This window comes from Anopheles merus, unplaced genomic scaffold (genome assembly GCF_017562075.2).
Source record: "Anopheles merus strain MAF unplaced genomic scaffold, AmerM5.1 LNR4000700, whole genome shotgun sequence".
Classification (NCBI taxonomy): Eukaryota; Metazoa; Arthropoda; class Insecta; order Diptera; family Culicidae; genus Anopheles; species Anopheles merus.
The window spans coordinates 13,814-31,502 of record NW_024428280.1 but is presented as its reverse complement, the minus strand read 5'-3'; the positions used below and the strand labels follow the sequence as shown (position 1 = coordinate 31,502).

The 17,689-nt window shown below is 45.1% G+C and overlaps 1 protein-coding gene and 2 pseudogenes across 1 annotated transcript; all 3 read left to right on the top strand.

The window, feature by feature from the left end:
* Positions 1 to 745: 745 nt before the first annotated feature.
* Positions 746 to 5,038, top strand: LOC121602907 (peroxidase-like). Its single transcript, XM_041931669.1, has 4 exons — positions 746 to 814; positions 2,970 to 3,343; positions 3,427 to 4,177; positions 4,250 to 5,038. Exons 2-4 carry the CDS (start codon positions 2,971 to 2,973, stop codon positions 4,932 to 4,934), a joined length of 1,809 nt encoding a protein of 602 aa, XP_041787603.1. The 5' UTR covers positions 746 to 814; position 2,970; the 3' UTR covers positions 4,935 to 5,038.
* Positions 5,039 to 7,493: 2,455 nt separating this feature from the next.
* Positions 7,494 to 11,493, top strand: LOC121602909 (annotated as a pseudogene).
* A 1,149-nt stretch (positions 11,494 to 12,642) lies between these two features.
* On the top strand, positions 12,643 to 17,239 carry LOC121602908 (annotated as a pseudogene).
* Positions 17,240 to 17,689: the final 450 nt, after the last annotated feature.

Here is a 17,689-nt window from a genome sequence, read left to right as displayed (position 1 = left end):
CGGTGACGAATTGTGTCACGGGCAGCGAATTGCATCTGGGCAGCTATTGCACTGACGGTGTGTTGGATGGAATTCTCCGTTGCTTCAACCGTAAAACAAAACACTGCGAGGGAATACCCTCCCGAAAGGCGTTAAAAGAAATGACGAGAAGAGCGCAGTTCTTGATGACAGTTGTGAGGTTTAATAGAAACAATTGAATGTCATGATTTTATCCAGTTTCCTTCATCGCAATCGGGCTGAGGTTTGCTCGTTTGAACTCATTTGTTGATGTAATATTGATCTGTTTACAATGTGTACTACTCATGGCAACACCAAACGCCAGCTACTTCAAATAATCTCCAATTGCAATTTCGATTGCTCATTGCCGGTTAGCCAACGACGGCTGATCGATAAGCCATCCGGCACTTGACCAAAAAGAAACGATGCGAAATGATTAGCCAGTCTACTTGACCCTCTGCCATCGTTACTGCCGGCAACTTGGTCTTGGTTGCCTTGGCATCGATAAGTTGGCAGTAGATTTGTCGTCTAATTTGATAGCAAATACAAAACCACTCCCCACCCCCGACTCCCTCTGTGAAGATGGTGCGCGCGATGCACGGAATGCAAAACTGCTGATAATAGAACACGGCAGCGATAACAAACCACTTTTATTTTCGTACGGCGACTGAGACGACAACCACGGCTTCATTTCGATCTTGTTGGGCAATGGACGGTTTTGCAAGCTCATGCTCCGGTATAAATGGTGCGGGCGTGAAGCGCAACCAATTCAGTAGTACCCAGTGCCACTTTTCCGGCTGTCAAGAAGTTGCGCCAGGTAATTTGGGGTGGGGGACGGTTTTTGGGTGCTTTGTTTTTGTTTGTTGGTTGGTGCTGCTGTGTAGAATTAGTGTGACGGTTGCACCCGGTGAGGTGTTGATGGGGTTGAGCAAAAGTGTCTGTGAAGAGTCAATAAGAACTATCGGTGACGGGTTCATTTTTGGTGTTTCGTGATACTCGTTTCGTGTTTGCGAGACATGATATGAGATATGAGAAATATATAAGTGCATTTTATTGTCATCCGTTGCATGTGCTCTTGTGTGTTGCTTCCTATTTGGTGTATGATTACCTGTATTGAAATAGTCAGCTCGCTGTATGGATGTCGTTTGGTTTGTACAAAATTTGATCCCAAGCCGGGTGTGATGTTTTACAGAACAGTTGTAAGACGGGTTTGGACAATAATAGAGATTAAAGCAGAGTTTCATGGTACAGCCGTTTTTGAGCCGGTCACTGAAAGCCAAGTCCACAAGTGGCACAGGCAGGTCTTGACCGACAACGGTTGTTGAGCCAAAAGAAGAAGAAGAAGAAGAAATCAGAGTTTGAAGTAACCTCATGGTTTATTCTGCAGTAGAACCTCTTACAATGAGTTTAATCCGTGTCAGTGACTTGCTTGTAGTACGAAAAATTACTTATGATATGAAAATTCCGTATAAAAAATGAAGTAATTTGTAAAAATAAATGTAAAAATGAATATTTACTTTATAATGCTGATAATTGGGAAAATACTGCTAGTTAACTATTGCTTTGCCAATATTAGACGTCCATTGTCTTGAAAAAGTTGTCAATTGTTTTGGGCTTTTACTTCAGAAAAAACATTTTGGATCGGTTTGTGTCGTTGTGTTCCGCTTTTACACATTTCCAGCAAATACTTTTTTTCTAAATAAGCCAGTCTCTTCACAATTGAAAATTTGCTACAATAAATATCGAAATACAAGGAACATAAAAAAAATGCCCGTTATGCAAGATTTTACTCGTTAAGAGACGTACAGCGCCTACCGTAACTAAATGGATAGCCGTTTTTCGCGACTTGCGGAAAATCCGGAAGAGATAGTTGAAACCAGTGAAGCTATGAGTTGTACAAAATACTATTTCATATCTTTGTACATATTTTTGAAAATTTCTTGCATGACTCTATGGCGCCTTTGTAGCAGTCTAAGAGAACATCGACGGTGAAGTGGGCGGTGGGAGGGAAAAAAGTCAGGCTATGATCAGGTGTAAACAAACGGATTCAGCACTTCTTCAAAACCATTTTTTCCATAATTTTGTTCGAAATGGGGTGAATATGAGTGATGAGAGTGCTGATAAACTTATGTTAAAGTTAATTACACATGTAGACAGTGGCTTTTAGCCGGTCTCGTAGTATAGTCGTCAACTCGTACAACTTAACAACATGCCCGTCATGGGTTCAATCCCCAATAGACTGCGCCGTCATACGTAGGACTGACTATCCTGCTATGGGGGGGAATCAATTAGTCACTGAAAGCCAAAGCCCACAAGTGGGTACAGGCAGGCCTTGACCGACATCGGTTGTTGTTGAGCCAAAGAAGAAGAAGAAGACAGTGGCTTAACATTTTTGTGAGATTAAATTTGCTTGTTTCCGACGGCTTGAGCTGTCGGTAGAAAATCTCTCGAATGCACCTTCCTTTTAGAGCAATACGGTACCGATTTTTACTTCGTCGACTCGAATCTACCGACGAGTTAGTCGAAGCGGAACGTCACTAGCAAAACGATACGAAAATGAACATAATTAATGTGCGGGTGAATATTCTCGAATGCTGAACGCAAAATTGACTAGGGCTATGAAAATACATTTAATTTATACATCATTTAAGTCAATTTTTTCAAATGACCTGGTTTAAGAAAAAGAAATCACTGATTGCGAAAGAATCATAATCGTAATTAGTAATTGTGTGTTTTTTTATGAAAACTCCATTATTATTTGGCTTTGCAACAACATCCAGCCTCTTGAGAAAAATTTCTTTGATTAGATTTCAATAGCATAGCGTCGAGCAAACATAGTGAAGAATAGACTGCTACCAACATCCATTTGTCAAGTGAAAAACAATTCAAACATTGGTATTGCTTGCATCACTCAAGCTTCTCTCTCATACAAAGCTCTTGAAATAAAAATGAATTTCTCTCACTTCCCTTAGGATGAACACCGTCCCAGGTTTATTGATTGCCATTACGCTCCTTTCATCTTACACTGGTCTGTCACAAACGGTCTGTCCCGAGACACCAGTATGTGACGATAGTGTATGGACCTACCAGCTCGATGGGTCCTGCAACAATCTAAACAATCCCGACTGGGGCACGCCGAACCGACCGTACGCCCGCTTCGTACCGGCCCAATACACCGACGGCATCTGGGAGCCGGCCCTGGCCAGCTCGGGCAACCCACTGCCCAATGCACGCCAGCTGTCGCTTCATCTTTTCGGTGAAACGGAAATGCAACATCCGCGAAACACACTTGTAAGCATGCAGTTCGGACAGTTTGTAGCGCACGACCTGAGCTTTACAGCGGATGGTAAGTGTGTGTTGAGCGTGTTTGTGTGTGTGTGTCTGTTTGTATGTGCCTCGTTGAACCCGATTTCAATTTACTCTGACCAGCTGACGGCATACAGTGCTGTGCCGACGGGAAGATGGTCCCGAAGGCACTTGCCTCCCCGAGATGCTTTCCCATCGAGGTGGCCGACGATGATCCAGTGCTGGCCGGCGAAGGCATTCAGTGCATGAATCTGGTGCGCACTAAAACCACACTGGAGGATGCTTGCTCGTCGCTGGCAGCCGGTGAAGAGTCAGCGGAGCAATTATCCTCAGTCACTGCCTTTCTGGACCTGTCCGTGGTGTACGGGAACTCGCTGGAGCAGACCAACAGCTTGCGTACCTTCAGCCGGGGACAACTGCAGGCGGAGACACGCAACGGCAAGCAGTGGCTGCCGGTGCATCCCAACAAAACGACTACCTGCGTGTCGAAGGATGCCGCCGACGACGCTTGCTATCTCACCGGGGACGTTCGCTCGAATCAAAGCCCGCACCTAACGCTGCTGCATCAGGCGTTTCACCTGGAGCACAATCGGTTGGCACGTGAGCTGGCCGACCTAAACGCCGGCTGGGACGATGAGACGGTATTCCAGCAGGCACGCAAGCTTAACATTGCCCAGTACCAGCGGATCGTTTACTACGAATGGTTGCCGATTTACCTCGGGGCGGAAAATATGCGAGCGGCCGGCGTACTGCCCGCGCTGGAGTTGCCCGACTTTGCCGACGACTACGAATCCTCGGTCGATCCAACGGTGAGCAATGCGTTCGCAACGGCTGCATTCCGATTCTTTCACAATCTTATTGCCGGTCACTTGGAGTAAGTGTTGAGCGGGAAAGTGAAAATGTCGTAAAATATATTAATATTTGTATGAAAAATTCACATTTTCAGCTTGATAGCGGAATCGAGACAGCCGACGGGATCGATCCGTCTGTCCGATTGGTTCAACAACCCTTCGGTGCTAGAAAAGGATGGCAATTATGAGCAACTGTCCCGGGGGATGATCTACCAACCGCACGATCGTCCAAATCATCATCTCACTCCGGAGGTGAAGCATTTCCTCTTCCGACACGGTGGACCGGTCGGAGTTGATCTGAAAGCGATCGACATCCAGCGCGCACGGGATCATGGGCTGGCCTCCTACAACGACTATCGCGAGTACTGTGAGCTGGGCAGGGTAACGAGCTGGGAAGAGTTTAATAATGTGCTGAGAACTCCTGCCATGGTGAGGTCACTATCGGAACAGTACGAGTCAGTTGATGACGTAGATCTGGCCGTTGCGGGAGCACTGGAACGTCACCATGGCGATGGAATGCCGGGCGAAACGTTCGCTTGTCTGCTGCTGGATCAGTTCCGCCGTACGCGGGTGGGCGATCGGTTCTACTTTGAGAATGGCAACGTGTTTAGCTCGCGCCAACTGTTCGAGGTGCGAAAGGCGTCCATGGCACGGGTGCTGTGTGACAATACGCACGGACTGAAAGAGATACAGAGGAATGCATTTTTCCTCGTGAGCGAGAGCAATCCGGTGATTCCGTGTGAGCAAATTTCAAAGGTGAATTTAACCCGATGGCGTTGAGAAGAAAACGCTCGTGTGTGCATACAAATGCGTGATTTCTAGCCGATTAAAATAATGTTCAAACCCAACTCCACTTAATAAATTGTAATGCATTTAAAATGAAACTGATGCGGTATCAGCGTTTGATATTTTAAGTTTAAAACACAACTGATTGTTTTGTATCTGGTCCGCTTAAACGATAATGGGCACATAGAACGGTACCAGCAACAGCCGCAAAATGAAATTTATAAAAGGCGTAAAATCCACACATGTTTTCAATTGAAACATGACCATCCTCGGATGAACAGTGGAATCAAATAACTTGTTTCCACTCGTGCCTATTATAGACCCTTTGGCAGAAAGTGGAAAATAGCATACAAATACATAGCTGTATTAATTTAAATCCAAAAACATAGTAATTTATATGTTAAGAAAAAGTCACTTTGTTGATTGAACACGAAACTTGTTTGATCTCCACAGTTTTTTTAAATCTGTGATATTTGATAGCCTGGATTATGGATATATGTAGTCCCCAAGGTACACGGTACCTTCAATACGAAGATTTGGAGATACGCGGTTTCCTAAATTTGACTGTTCTTTAAACAAATTGTACTGATTCGACTCATCAATTGTAAAATGCCGAATAATTACCTTTCTGGTCTAGTTTTATCATTCTCACATCAATATTAAAAATTGTAATACACAGTCTGAATTATAAACTAAAACCAATAATGTCAAGCAAAACAACGCGAAAAGTTTGATGATATTTTGTATGGAATTCGTGAAATTTGACAAATGCGGAAATACGAGATACGCGTTATTTTGTGGCTGTTTTCGGTGCCCATTAATAGTGTATATCGGGAATTGCCTGTATTGTTTCACTGATAGGATGATATTACAGCTTCCTGGTTTAAAATAACAAAAAAAGAGAACAAGCCTCAAAAAATGTCTGCTGACATGATTCGTTTTCCTGGAAGATAGTTAAAATGTTGTAATTAAGTTTTACTGGGCGTCTCCATTGTACAATAAATATGCAAGTTTTGGGACCTCAACATAGTTATTAAATGAAAGGTACGAAACATGTGAAATTGAACGTTATTTTAATACATATTTGTTTATCTAGCAAATTTTGTTGCGATAAAAAAAGCTTCCAACTGAGAACGCTAATTTCCCTAATGATAACCTTCAACATTTAAGGTTTTGAGATTTTTTGTCTTTGTTTTTTTGAAGACGGTCGTAAACCTTTTTTGTTTTTCAGATGATGGAAAGGCGAAGAAAATTATTTCCATTAGCGTAAGCGTAAGTTAAGTCAGCAATTATGATAGAATCAAGAAAACTAAAAAGCGTCCCAATAATGTTCCAGAAACTTCCATAAAATAATATGTTTTAACAAATTAAACCAAAACACACAATAAAACAAGTAATCCTATAAGAAATATATGATTTTTACCCGACACCTCTAAACTCACTTTCTCACTTTGCATTGGCTAGTTATCACCCTTTTGTGTAGTAATAATTACGCAAAACAGAGTCCAACACACAAGCACTGAACCCCGCATTGTGCTGTTACTAAATAATCCCCTACTCGCCAGTTTACGGCAGTGATTCAAACGGTGTACCGCTTTGTGCGTACGATTTGTGCACAGTTCATCAATCAGAGAACAAGCGACGGCACATTAGCCGTGTCATCGATACACCTCACCTGCTCAATCCCTCCACGCCCGGGGGAAAAACAATGGCAATGCAAAATGAGGTGCAATATTCTCCGCTACAATCTCGACCATCTAAACCTCTCGTTGCCCTACCAGGCAAAAGAAAAGTCGGGTCGGCGGGGTGTCTCGTCGGAAGTGGTGCACTAATGGGTGCCTGATAGGGTTTAATGTGCTGCTTGATGTGCTACATATTGTAACATAAAAGAGAGGGGGACGGCATGGTGCAGCTAATCGAGCCAAACCGGGAGCATTGTTTGATCCGCCAGTAACGAGAACGGCATACAAACGCCATTCTAAATAAGGGGCAGGCTTGCGTTGCATTGAATGCAAAACCGTCCGTGACAAAAAGGTCGACTATAAACGGGTTTAAAACGCGGGGCACGAGCGCGCGCGCTAACACAAAGCATTTATCGCATCAGCGTCGCACACATTAGCCAGCATTGTGTTGCAGCCGATGAAAGCGATTGGTATCAATTACAATTCTTAGTACCCCTTCCTCCCGGATCGACCTGACCAGGTGGGTTTGTGGTATAAATTATAACGTTGTAAATATTGGCGCTGCCATAATTTGTGCTACGTTTAGCGTTTACTCTTCTCACTTGCCACTGGTTGCATCGTACGGGGGTCGTGTTTAGTGGTTTGCAAAATTGTGCCTTCCGCTGGTTGTGGTTTTATCCACCCGTTTGAATTCCCCGTTTTTCACATAATTTGCAATGCTAGTTTTCGAGTGATTTTGTGTGTTTCTTTTTTTTGTGTTGGTGGAAAAGAAAAGCGAGAAATTCACCACACGCGTGCGGTGAACGGCGACGCGCCCGAAATGTATGCAATCGTGCGGAAAATGAAGTGCAGGCGAGTTTGGATGTGTTTAATGGTGCTGCTGCTACTGCTGCTGCCAGGCGCAGTGATCCGCAACTCGGTGCTGGCCGTTTGTCCGCTGGTTGCATCGTGCGATGAGGGTACGGCACCGTACCGCACGATGGACGGTTCGTGCAACAGTCTTTACAGTCCGCTGTACGGGACACCGTACCGGCCGTACCGGCGGCTACTGCCGGCTGGTACGCGGACGGTGTGTCGGAACCGGCCCGTATGGCCTCGGGCCGACCATTGCCCAACGCTCGGCAGCTTTCACTGGCACTGTTCGGCGAGGCGGAAGGTCGGGACGGGCGCAACACCATCATTAACATGCAGTTCGGGCAGCTGGTGGCGCATGACATGAGTTTTACCGCGGATGGTAAGTTGGCCGACGGTGGTGGCAGTGATGAAAATTGATGGGCCACCAGGCGGCACTGGAGAAACTGGTGAAACGTGTTGAAACGTATTTAAGGATACATATGTTATAAGCAGTGGCACAGGGACGGTGGCAAGCCAGCACTCAGAAGCGATAAAGGGTATTTTTTCCCTTTTGGTGAAGAAATGGTGGCTTATTATCTCCAAACTTCCTTGGTTGAGCCAAATACGGGATTATTTATTCTTCATTTTCTCCTTGGATACCACTAGGAGGCAAACAAACTGGCGCGTTTAAACAGTCATCAACTCGTACGCCTTAACAACATGCCTGTCATGGGTTCAAGCCCCAACTAGACCATGTCGCCATACCTAGGACTGACTATCCTGCTATGGGGGCTAATCCAAAAGTCATTAAAAGCCAACCCTCAAGAAACTAATTAAATGGAGCGGTCCCGTGGTACAGTCGTCAACTCGAACGACTCAATAACATGTAAACTCAATAACGACCAAAAAGAAGAAGAACACTTATTTGACACATCAAATGTCAAACTCAAAATAAATTCCCTACTGGTCGAATTTGAAAACCATTTTAAATGATTCAAAATTGTTATTTTTAGTTGAAATCAGATCAAATGACTAATTTAATGGCTAAAACCTATCCCTTCAAGCAGAATGATACGAAAATTAGCTATAATTTGACCGAAAACATCGAAATTTGACTAACGCCTTTGATCCGCATTAATAGCGTGTATCGGGGAATACCTGTATAAAATTGAAATCTTCAGTTGAAATCAGACCAAACAACTAATTTAGTGGCTAAAACTTACTACTTCAAACAAAATTATAAGAAAATTAGCTATAATTAAACTGAAAAACTCGAAATTAGCCTTACGCTAATATTCGAGATACGCGATTGCCTCCAGTTCGCTTTAATAGCATATCTTGGGAAGAATGCTATAATTTTGCACTCCTCGGATTGCATATTCTTCTATTTTTTATTAAAACGAGACATCAATTTTATCCCATGTGACACCACATCAATCAGCAAGTGGTTTATAAAGAAATCCGAGGAGGAATCGTCCGAGAAGAAGTCGGAGTCGTTCAGGGTTTGAATCGCCCGGAGTCAAAGTCATCCAGAATCGGAGTCGTCCGGAGTTGAAGTCTGCGGAGTCGTCCGAAGTCCGAGTCGGCAGGGATCAGTCAGTGTCGATGCTGGATATTGCCTGTTCAAGGACGTTGTAGCAAAGCATTGTTTTCGTCGCTAAGCTACAAAGGCCTGTATATGAAATGCATGCGCAAAGCAAAAGACGAAAAACAACTACACGAAATGAAATGCTGGCCCAACACTGACCAACTCCGATTCCAGTTTGATACTGATTCCGGCTGTCTCCGGTTGACTCCGACTCCAGATGACTCTGACTTCGGACGGCTTGGGTTTAGCAGGAGTCAGTAATGGACTAACAATAAATGGAGTCTGTTGGATTTCGTGGGTGCGCTCCAGAAATCTCATCACTATTCTGAGCAATCGAATTACGCCTTATTTATGGAAGAATATAAGTTGTTCCAATCGGTAACTGATGTTCATCTAAAGCTGTTACTCTACTTTTGTAAATTTGTTAAATTTGTTTTTTCGTCATCAGTCGTGTAAAAACGAGTCAAAAAAATTTGAAAAAAAAGATGTAAAGTGATGTAATGTTTCACGAAGATGTAAAATAGTATGGTGCACTTCAGCATACAGTACAGTACGTTCTATATCTTATGGATTTTCTGCAAATCGCGAAAAACGACTGTCCATATAGTTGTGGTAGGCGCTGTATTTATTCAGCCGGTCCCGTGACTTAAGCCCTTAGTCCTTCTATCCTGGTATAGGTAATCACTGAGTGTATATAAGCAAATTAAGCAAATGGAAATATAGGAAAATTGTAAAATTATATTTTCATCTTTTTCCTTCTCAAATCCTTAAATCTCAAAAAAAACATCAATCATTACTAATATATAGAATGTATTTATAGAGTAAAACTTGGAACACAAAATTCCACTGAAGATTAAGAAATTATTTTGCTGTTGAAATGGGTTTAACAATTGATTTCCATCCATTATTACCGTTCCATTCTATCCAGTGTTCGGAGTAAAGTGTTGCCCGGGCGGTAAACGAATTCCACCGGACCTGTTACCGCCCCGCTGCATGCCGCTTGAAGTACCGCCGGATGACCCAGTACTACCCCCGAGGACAACCAATGCATGAGTATGTTACGCACCAAAACCACCCTTGAGCATCCGTGCGTGACAAACTACGGCACCGCCGAGCAGCTTTCCTCCGTAACGGCCTTTCTGGATCTTTCCATCGTGTACGGTAACAGCCACGACCAGACGGCCAGCCTGCGGGAACATCGTGCCGGGCGAATGTTGGTCCAGCACCGGCACGGTCAAGACTGGCCACCGCCCAACCCGAACGCCAGCCACCTCTGCCAGATGCGGCACGAGGCGGACGTGTGCTATCTGACCGGCGACTTGCGCTCCAACCAGAGCCCCCATCTGGCCATCCTGCAGATAGCGCACCTGCTCGAGCACAACCGGTTGGCGGGCGAGCTGGCCCGGCTCAATCCCTGCTGGGACGAGGAGCGCCTGTTTCAGGAGGCACGCCGTATCAACATCGCCAAATACCAGTCGATCGTGTTCAACGATTGGTTGCCGATGTACCTGGGACGGGCGAACATGCTGCAGCACGGTCTGCTGCAGGACGGTACCGATGCGGACGGGTTCGTCCGGGACTACAATCCCCTGGAGGATGTGACCGTAAGCAATGCGTTCGGTACTGCTGCCTTTCGGTACTTTCACAACATGATTGTGGGCCAGCTCGGGTAAGCCTGCAACTAAGCGTGTCCCCATTAGATCTGCCACCAAGTGTAAGCCGTTCCATTTGCAGGCTGTACCAAGAATCCGGGACGGAGCAATCCCTCCTGTCCGATTCCGTTCGCCTTTCGGACTGGCTGCGGCGTCCGGGCGTGCTGGAGCAGCGCAACAACCGGGAGCTGCTGACGCGGGGCATGACCAGCCAGCCGCACGACGCTGCCAACGACCAGCTGACGCCCGAGGCCAAACACTTTCTCTTCCGGAACGCGAACCCTTACGGGGCCGATCTGAAGGCGATCGATATACACCGGGCTCGAGATCATGGACTTGCCCGCTACAATGACTTCCGGGAGCTGTGCGGACTGGGGCGCGCTACCCGATGGGAGGATCTGTATGGTGAAATTCCACGCGCTACGGTCGACCGATTGGCCCGTTGGTACGATACGGTCGACGATGTGGAGCTGGCAGTGGCCGGAGCGCTGGAGAGTCATCGAGCGGCTGGTGCAACCGTTGGACCAACGTTCCTGTGCATCCTGCTCGAGCAGTTCCGGCGTACGCGGACGGGCGATAGGTTCTTCTTTGAAAATGGCGTTGGCGCTGGGTTTGACGCTAGCCAGCTGGGTGAACTGCGGAAAGCGACCATCGCACGGTTGCTGTGCGACAACACGGAAGGGCTCAGGAGAATGCAACCGAACGCGTTCCTGCTGCCGGAGGCGGATGGAGGCAACGCGCCGGTAGCGTGCGACGAGCTGCCGGAGGTATTGCTGGAACCGTGGCGTGGACGATAGGGTGCCTGGATGCCTGGGGGTCGCATGGGCAGTGAGTGAGGGTGGAGTTGAAATTGGATTATTTGCCAAAAATGTTTACTTTTCTGCGCGCGGAAATGGTGAAATACGGAATGAGTCCTTACGCTAGCGAACGGTTTCGAAATAGAGACACGGTGCAAGCTGTACCGCCCGAACTGTTATTGGAATTCTGTGTAAATATGAGTAATTCAATACACTGTTCGAATGAGTTTCCGGACAAATGTAAATGGTGCAACGGTTTTAGCCAGCTTGACCACGGGTGTGCGGGAATTTAGCAATGAAAACGGTTGTTTTATGCTTATTTCGCATTTTGGTGTGCCCCAGGATTTTCGGAGGAATTCTTTACAAATTCATTGTACGCTCATTTGCATACCACTGTATTCTTATTTATATCCTGCATTCCTTGTTTTCATACCTTGTATAATATGCGGACTCATTAGATTGATGGTATATCGGTTGATTTAGTATTTGATAGACTTTGCTAATTTTATATAAACTACAGTTCAAAGTATCACTGAAATCATGAAACGCGCGTTTGAAGTATCAATAGGCCCGTGGCTTAATATTGATCGCCAAGGGCACCAGCGCCAAATTAAGAGATCGTCGTAATACAATTACACGATAAAACATCATCCAGGACCTCTGAGTTTAATAAAATCGGAAAACCAGAACTAATAAGAATGATACGAAACGTTCAATGTGATGTGTAAAATTAGAATTCAATTCCTTACCATTTTTACAGAATTTTAATTGTTATTTGATTGTTCCTAAAGGATGTTTTGTTTGTTTCTTGATTTCATGTTGAATTAATCGCAGGAGCTTTTGAGCGTCCAAAATGTGTGTAACAATTTGTTTCAATAATGTTGGAGTGATGAAAACTAATCACGTAAGTAGATTTTTAGTAGTAAATTCGGTAGATGGTTGATTGTTAAATCACTGTATCATTTAGTTCGAGCCCCTACAGTGCAAATTTTATCTCAGCAAATAATGTAATCTTTTTACTGAAATGATTCAAAAATTTAATATTTCAATAATTTTCACCATTTTATGAATGCTGTCAGTAATTTACACATTGCAAGAAATCAGCAAAATCAGTAACCAATTTGTTGTTTCACTAGATATCAGTAAAACAAACTACAGACGGTCCCCGAGATAGACGGTTCATGAGAACCGAAAACGGCCGCATAATACAGCGTTTCTTGAATATCCACGTAAGTCGAATCTCGTAATTTGGTTTGATTTTTGGTAATTTGGTTTGGCAATTTGGTAATTTGCAGCTAAAATATCACACAATTTCGTGTTATTTTGCCTTTAGGGAGTGGTTTTACCCACTTAGTTAATAATTTGATATTATTCTGACTAAATATAACAGTTTTAAACATTTTGAAGTGGTTTTAACATTCATAACTAGAATAAGCTAAAAATATATTTTTATATATAAGATCAAAAACGTTGAACTAAGTCTACAAAATATGTTCTCCCAATGGATGAAGGCCGCGGCAAATGTATGTTCAAAGTCAAGTGGTCCGCGAATATTAAAAGCTTGGAGCGCACTGATTCAAACAACAGAACGCGATGCATACTTGCTCATGAGGTGATTGTGTGAAAAATTGATTTGGTAGGCGCTTACAAACACCCCGATAAAATTTCTGATGAAATTTTTGGAAAGAATAATGAGAAAGAATTGGCAGCAAAGATGTTGTTTTAAAATCTTTTTTCGAATTCACTGTGCTTGCTGAGTTTTCGTGGTATCTGTGAGCGCTAACTTAACCATCAATATTTTTACGCCACACTGCAGTTTAAACACTGTATGAAACAAAAAATAAATAGATGAACATGGGCTGATTTTTTATTAATCTCTGCACATCAATTGGAAATATATTTCGTCACTTTTTCATCGCTACCAGTAACTGAACAATCAGCAAAATCAGAATGGTTTTACTATGATTACACTAAACGAGCGTTCATTTTGGTGAGCACCTAACATTACTGAATGATTCAGAAGACATTCTTATTACAGTAACGATCACTAAATTTTCAGCTCAAAAAAATTCAGCTGTTTTGATAGCTGTGGTGAGAATTCAAATAATCTTGGAAGAATCAACAAAAATTACCAGGAAATGAAATTAAACAGCAAAAAAACCAAAACTAGGTTGTGATAAACATGCATACAGGCTGAGATATTGGTTATTTCTACTAGAAAAAAAGATTGTAAGCCTGTGAGAGAGATGATTTATTTATAAATTTGCTAATATGATCATCCATATTTAATGAACTGTTTAAAAAAAAGATTCAAAATCAATTTGAAAAAGAATTTTCTGGAAAAAGAATAGATCAGATATCACAGCTGTGAGGGCGATCCCGTGAAATAGTCGTTAACTCGTACGACTCAATAACAAGTTGGTCGAGGATCGAGTATAGAATAGACCGCCTCCCCGTAGCAAGGATTGATTATCCAATTGTGTGGTACTCAATAAGTTCTTAAATCGTGTATATGTTAGTGTTGGGTCATACGATTCATTTCACGACCCGACCCGGAGTCGGGTGCAAGCCAGTCGGAATCGATTCCGACCCGTGGGTGCAGCGGGTGCGCTAGGTCGGAGTCGGAATCAAATCCGACCCGCGGGTGCAGCGAGTTCGGGTCGACCCGATAGATCAGTAGGTGCGAGAAAGCATAAGCGACTCCGACCCGTTGGTGCGGCGAGTTCGGGTCGGGTCGGGTCAAGATAGGTTCAATCCGACCCGACCCGACCCGAACTCGCCGCACCAACGGGTCGGAGTCGCTTATGCTTTCTCGCCCCTACTGATCTATCGGGTCGACCCGAACTCGTTGCACCAATGGGTCGGAGTCGCTTATGCTTTCTCGCACCTACCGGAGTCGTTGCACCCACTGAACCTACTTGTATCTTTCGGGTCGACCCCAACGACTCCGGGTCGCTTACGGATGGCTCCGACCCGATAGGTTCGGGTCGACCCGCCCATCACTAGTATATGTCCGCATGTCCGCGTAGGACGTAACGCCAAGTAGAAGTAAGATGGATACACGCATCGTGTATGTATTTTACCAAGGGAACGAGGATACCACACTACGGCTCTGAATATCCCAAATGACATTTTTGAGCACTAACATCGGGCTTTTGAGTTATTTAAATTGAAACCTTAAACTTCCCTGAAACTGCACTAGGTTAAAGAAGTTTTAGAACATGTCCTTTAAAATCAATTGTGACGTGATTTTGTTATTGAATTCTTCTTTTTCCGTCGGGAAATAACGTCACCGCGCGGCTACATGAGGTGAAATATACAGCGAAATAAACTATTCTGACAGGTGAAATATCTGGCAGATTCAGCTAAAGGGTTGGGGGAGACACAACATCCGCTTACGAAATTCACTTAAAAATAATATCTTCGTGAGCAGAACATTCACTAATTGGAAGAAATTATGAACTGTCTGCTCAAAATTTACGAAGTACTGGATATTGACGTTATTCAATGGATTTAGTTACGATTTTGTGCACGTTATTTGATTACATTGCACATTAGCTGGTTGCTATGAGGCTTTATCCGTCAGATATTTTGCCTGTCAAATAGTTCAATTCGCTGTATATTTCACCTCATGTAGCCTCGCGTTTACCAATTTCTCCAATCGGTCGTGTAGCCATGATTACACTGTAAAGCACCGAAATTTCAATAATTACCATCCAACTAACTTTTCCATTTTTTTTATCACAAAATCAAAGCAAATATATTTCAAATGAACTAAACTCCATTGTTCATTCATAAAAGAAGGTTTCGTTTATGCACACAGAAGCTCTTGACGCTTTCAAAACACGTTTTGGATTGGATTTTTACATACATTTAACCACTTTTACTCTGCATTATCATAAGCATCGCCCTGTGTTTTATCTGTATGTCTTGCCACAAGCTGTCTGCAGCTGGAATGTGCAATCGCAGCAACCGTAGCGCTCTAGCGCATCAAAAGTGAACATGCTCCGTTGGGTGCAACATTTTCGTTGGCGCTCGCTACGGTCGGGCTTAAAATCGAAGCTTACAAAACCCCCGTCAGAAGGGGACCGTCGCATCGAGGACAACCATTTGCCGAATACATTATCGGGCAGCGTAAGTACGATGTGTGTGTGTGTGTGTGTGTGTGTGTGTGTGTGTGTGTGTGTGTGTGTGTGTGTGTGTGTGTGTGTGTGTGTGTGTGTGTGTGTGTGTGTGTGTGTGTGTGTGTGTGTGTGTGTGTGTGTGTGTGTGTGTGTGTGTGTGTGTGTGTGTGTGTGTGTGTGTGTGTGTGTGTGTGTGTGTGTGTGTGTGTGTGTGTGTGTGTGTGTGTGTGTGTGTGTGTGTGTGTGTGTGTGTGTGTGTGTGTGTGTGTGTGTGTGTGTGTGTGTGTGTGTGTGTGTGTGTGTGTGTGTGTGTGTGTGTGTGTGTGTGTGTGTGTGTGTGTGTGTGTGTGTGTGTGTGTGTGTGTGTGTGTGTGTGTGTGTGTGTGTGTGTGTGTGTGTGTGTGTGTGTGTGTGTGTGTGTGTGTGTGTGTGTGTGTGTGTGTGTGTGTGTGTGTGTGTGTGTGTGTGTGTGTGTGTGTGTGTGTGTGTGTGTGTGTGTGTGTGTGTGAATTTCCACACTGGCGGGAATAATTCGTCTGACAGGGATTTCTTTTTCTGCTGCTCCTACCTTCCCACAAACAAAGTGTCCCTGTCACGTGCGGCTAGCGAAGGAAGCGGATAGCCCGGCCATCGTACAGTTTGTGCAGGCGATCCTGCTGCACCACGAACCGCTCGTTCGGTCGCTCCACGTGTGTCGCTCCAGCGCGAGCGAGTCCGGACTGGCCGACTACATACGGGTGCTGCTGCCGGACAGCTTCACGCTGCTGGCGGTCAACCCGTGCAGCCCGAACGGATCGTGGGCGTTGCGATTGGGCGGCGCAGCTGCCACTGGGACGGCAAGCGGCTGATCGAGCGTGCGGATCGAACGCGCTGTGACCAGCTTCGTAAGCTGCTTTACATCTGGTCCATCGTCGAGGCGGAACCGAACCTGCATCAGCACTTTTGCACCCGCTGTCTGTTTGAGGTGAGTGCGTTTGGTGTGTATGTGTGTGTGTGTGAGCAGGGCTCTGTCAAAAACAGTTTAACCATGCAACAAAACCTGCGTCGACGTATATTTGTGCAGATTGCATTTCTCGCGACGGCCATCGATGCACAGCGCCGGGGCATCGGGCTGCACCTGACGCAGCGTTCGGTCGCGCTGGCCCGGGACTTGGGATTCCACTTCGTGCGGATGAACTGCACCTGCGAGTACAGGTGAGTCGGGAAGGGTCGGACGCAAGGTTGCAGCAACAAAAACCATCAACCTCCCTACCTTTTTTTTTGTTCTGCTCTTACCACCCACACAGCTCGCGGGTGGCCACGAAAGCCGGCCTCGAGTGTCACTGGACGGTGCCGTACCATCATCTCGTGGACAGCACGGAGCAGCCGGTCGCGCTGCCGGACCCGCCCCACACGCATATCAAAGTGCACGCGATGGCCCTGTTTCCCGACGCTGTCCATTAAATCCTCATGCAGGTAATTAATGGCATAATTGCATTTTTGCTTTCACCATTCTGCCAACATTGCGCACGTGTTCGGCAAGGCCTACACCTCCAACCCCCCCCCCCGTTATTGTATATGAGTGGGAGGGGGGTGTACTGTAAAAGCCATTGATAATAAAACAACATGGCATTTCCGGGCGACGTAATACATTTATTTATGAACATGCAATTGTAAGGAAGAAATGGGGCAGAAGCGGGCAATGGAAGGGGGAAATAGTCAATTTATGTGGCACTCATGGTGCACTCGTTTTTTACCCCCGTGCATTGCCGCTCTCTCTCTGCACGTAACTCTTCTGGTGCTAATTTAGTTCGAGCGTGGGACGTTGAGGAGTGGACGGCAGTGGTTAAATTTTTATAGCTAATTATTTATTACACACCGCATTGTAATCGAGAGTGCATCAGTGAGCGCTGATTTAGTCGATAGCCATTATCGATGCGTTGCACACTGCACCTGTCCTGCAGTGGGCCGTTAACCACCCCCTCTATGCAGCACTCTCTGCCTCGCTTCCGGCCAGCAATTATCGATACAATACGTTTTATTTACATTTCCTGTTGCGTTTTCAATAGAGCCATGCTTGGGGCGGCTACATC

What these genes read in the sequence shown, in the direction of transcription:
- LOC121602907 (XM_041931669.1), top strand. Translation starts at nt 2,971, where the DNA reads ATGAACACCGTCCCAGGTTTATTGATTGCCATTACGCTCCTTTCATCT. An exon ending in CCTGAGCTTTACAGCGGATG is followed by an intron (nt 3,344 to 3,426) that starts GTAAGTGTGTGT and finishes TACTCTGACCAG; the next exon opens with CTGACGGCATACAGTGCTGT. An exon ending in CTTATTGCCGGTCACTTGGA is followed by an intron (nt 4,178 to 4,249) that starts GTAAGTGTTGAG and finishes TCACATTTTCAG; the next exon opens with CTTGATAGCGGAATCGAGAC.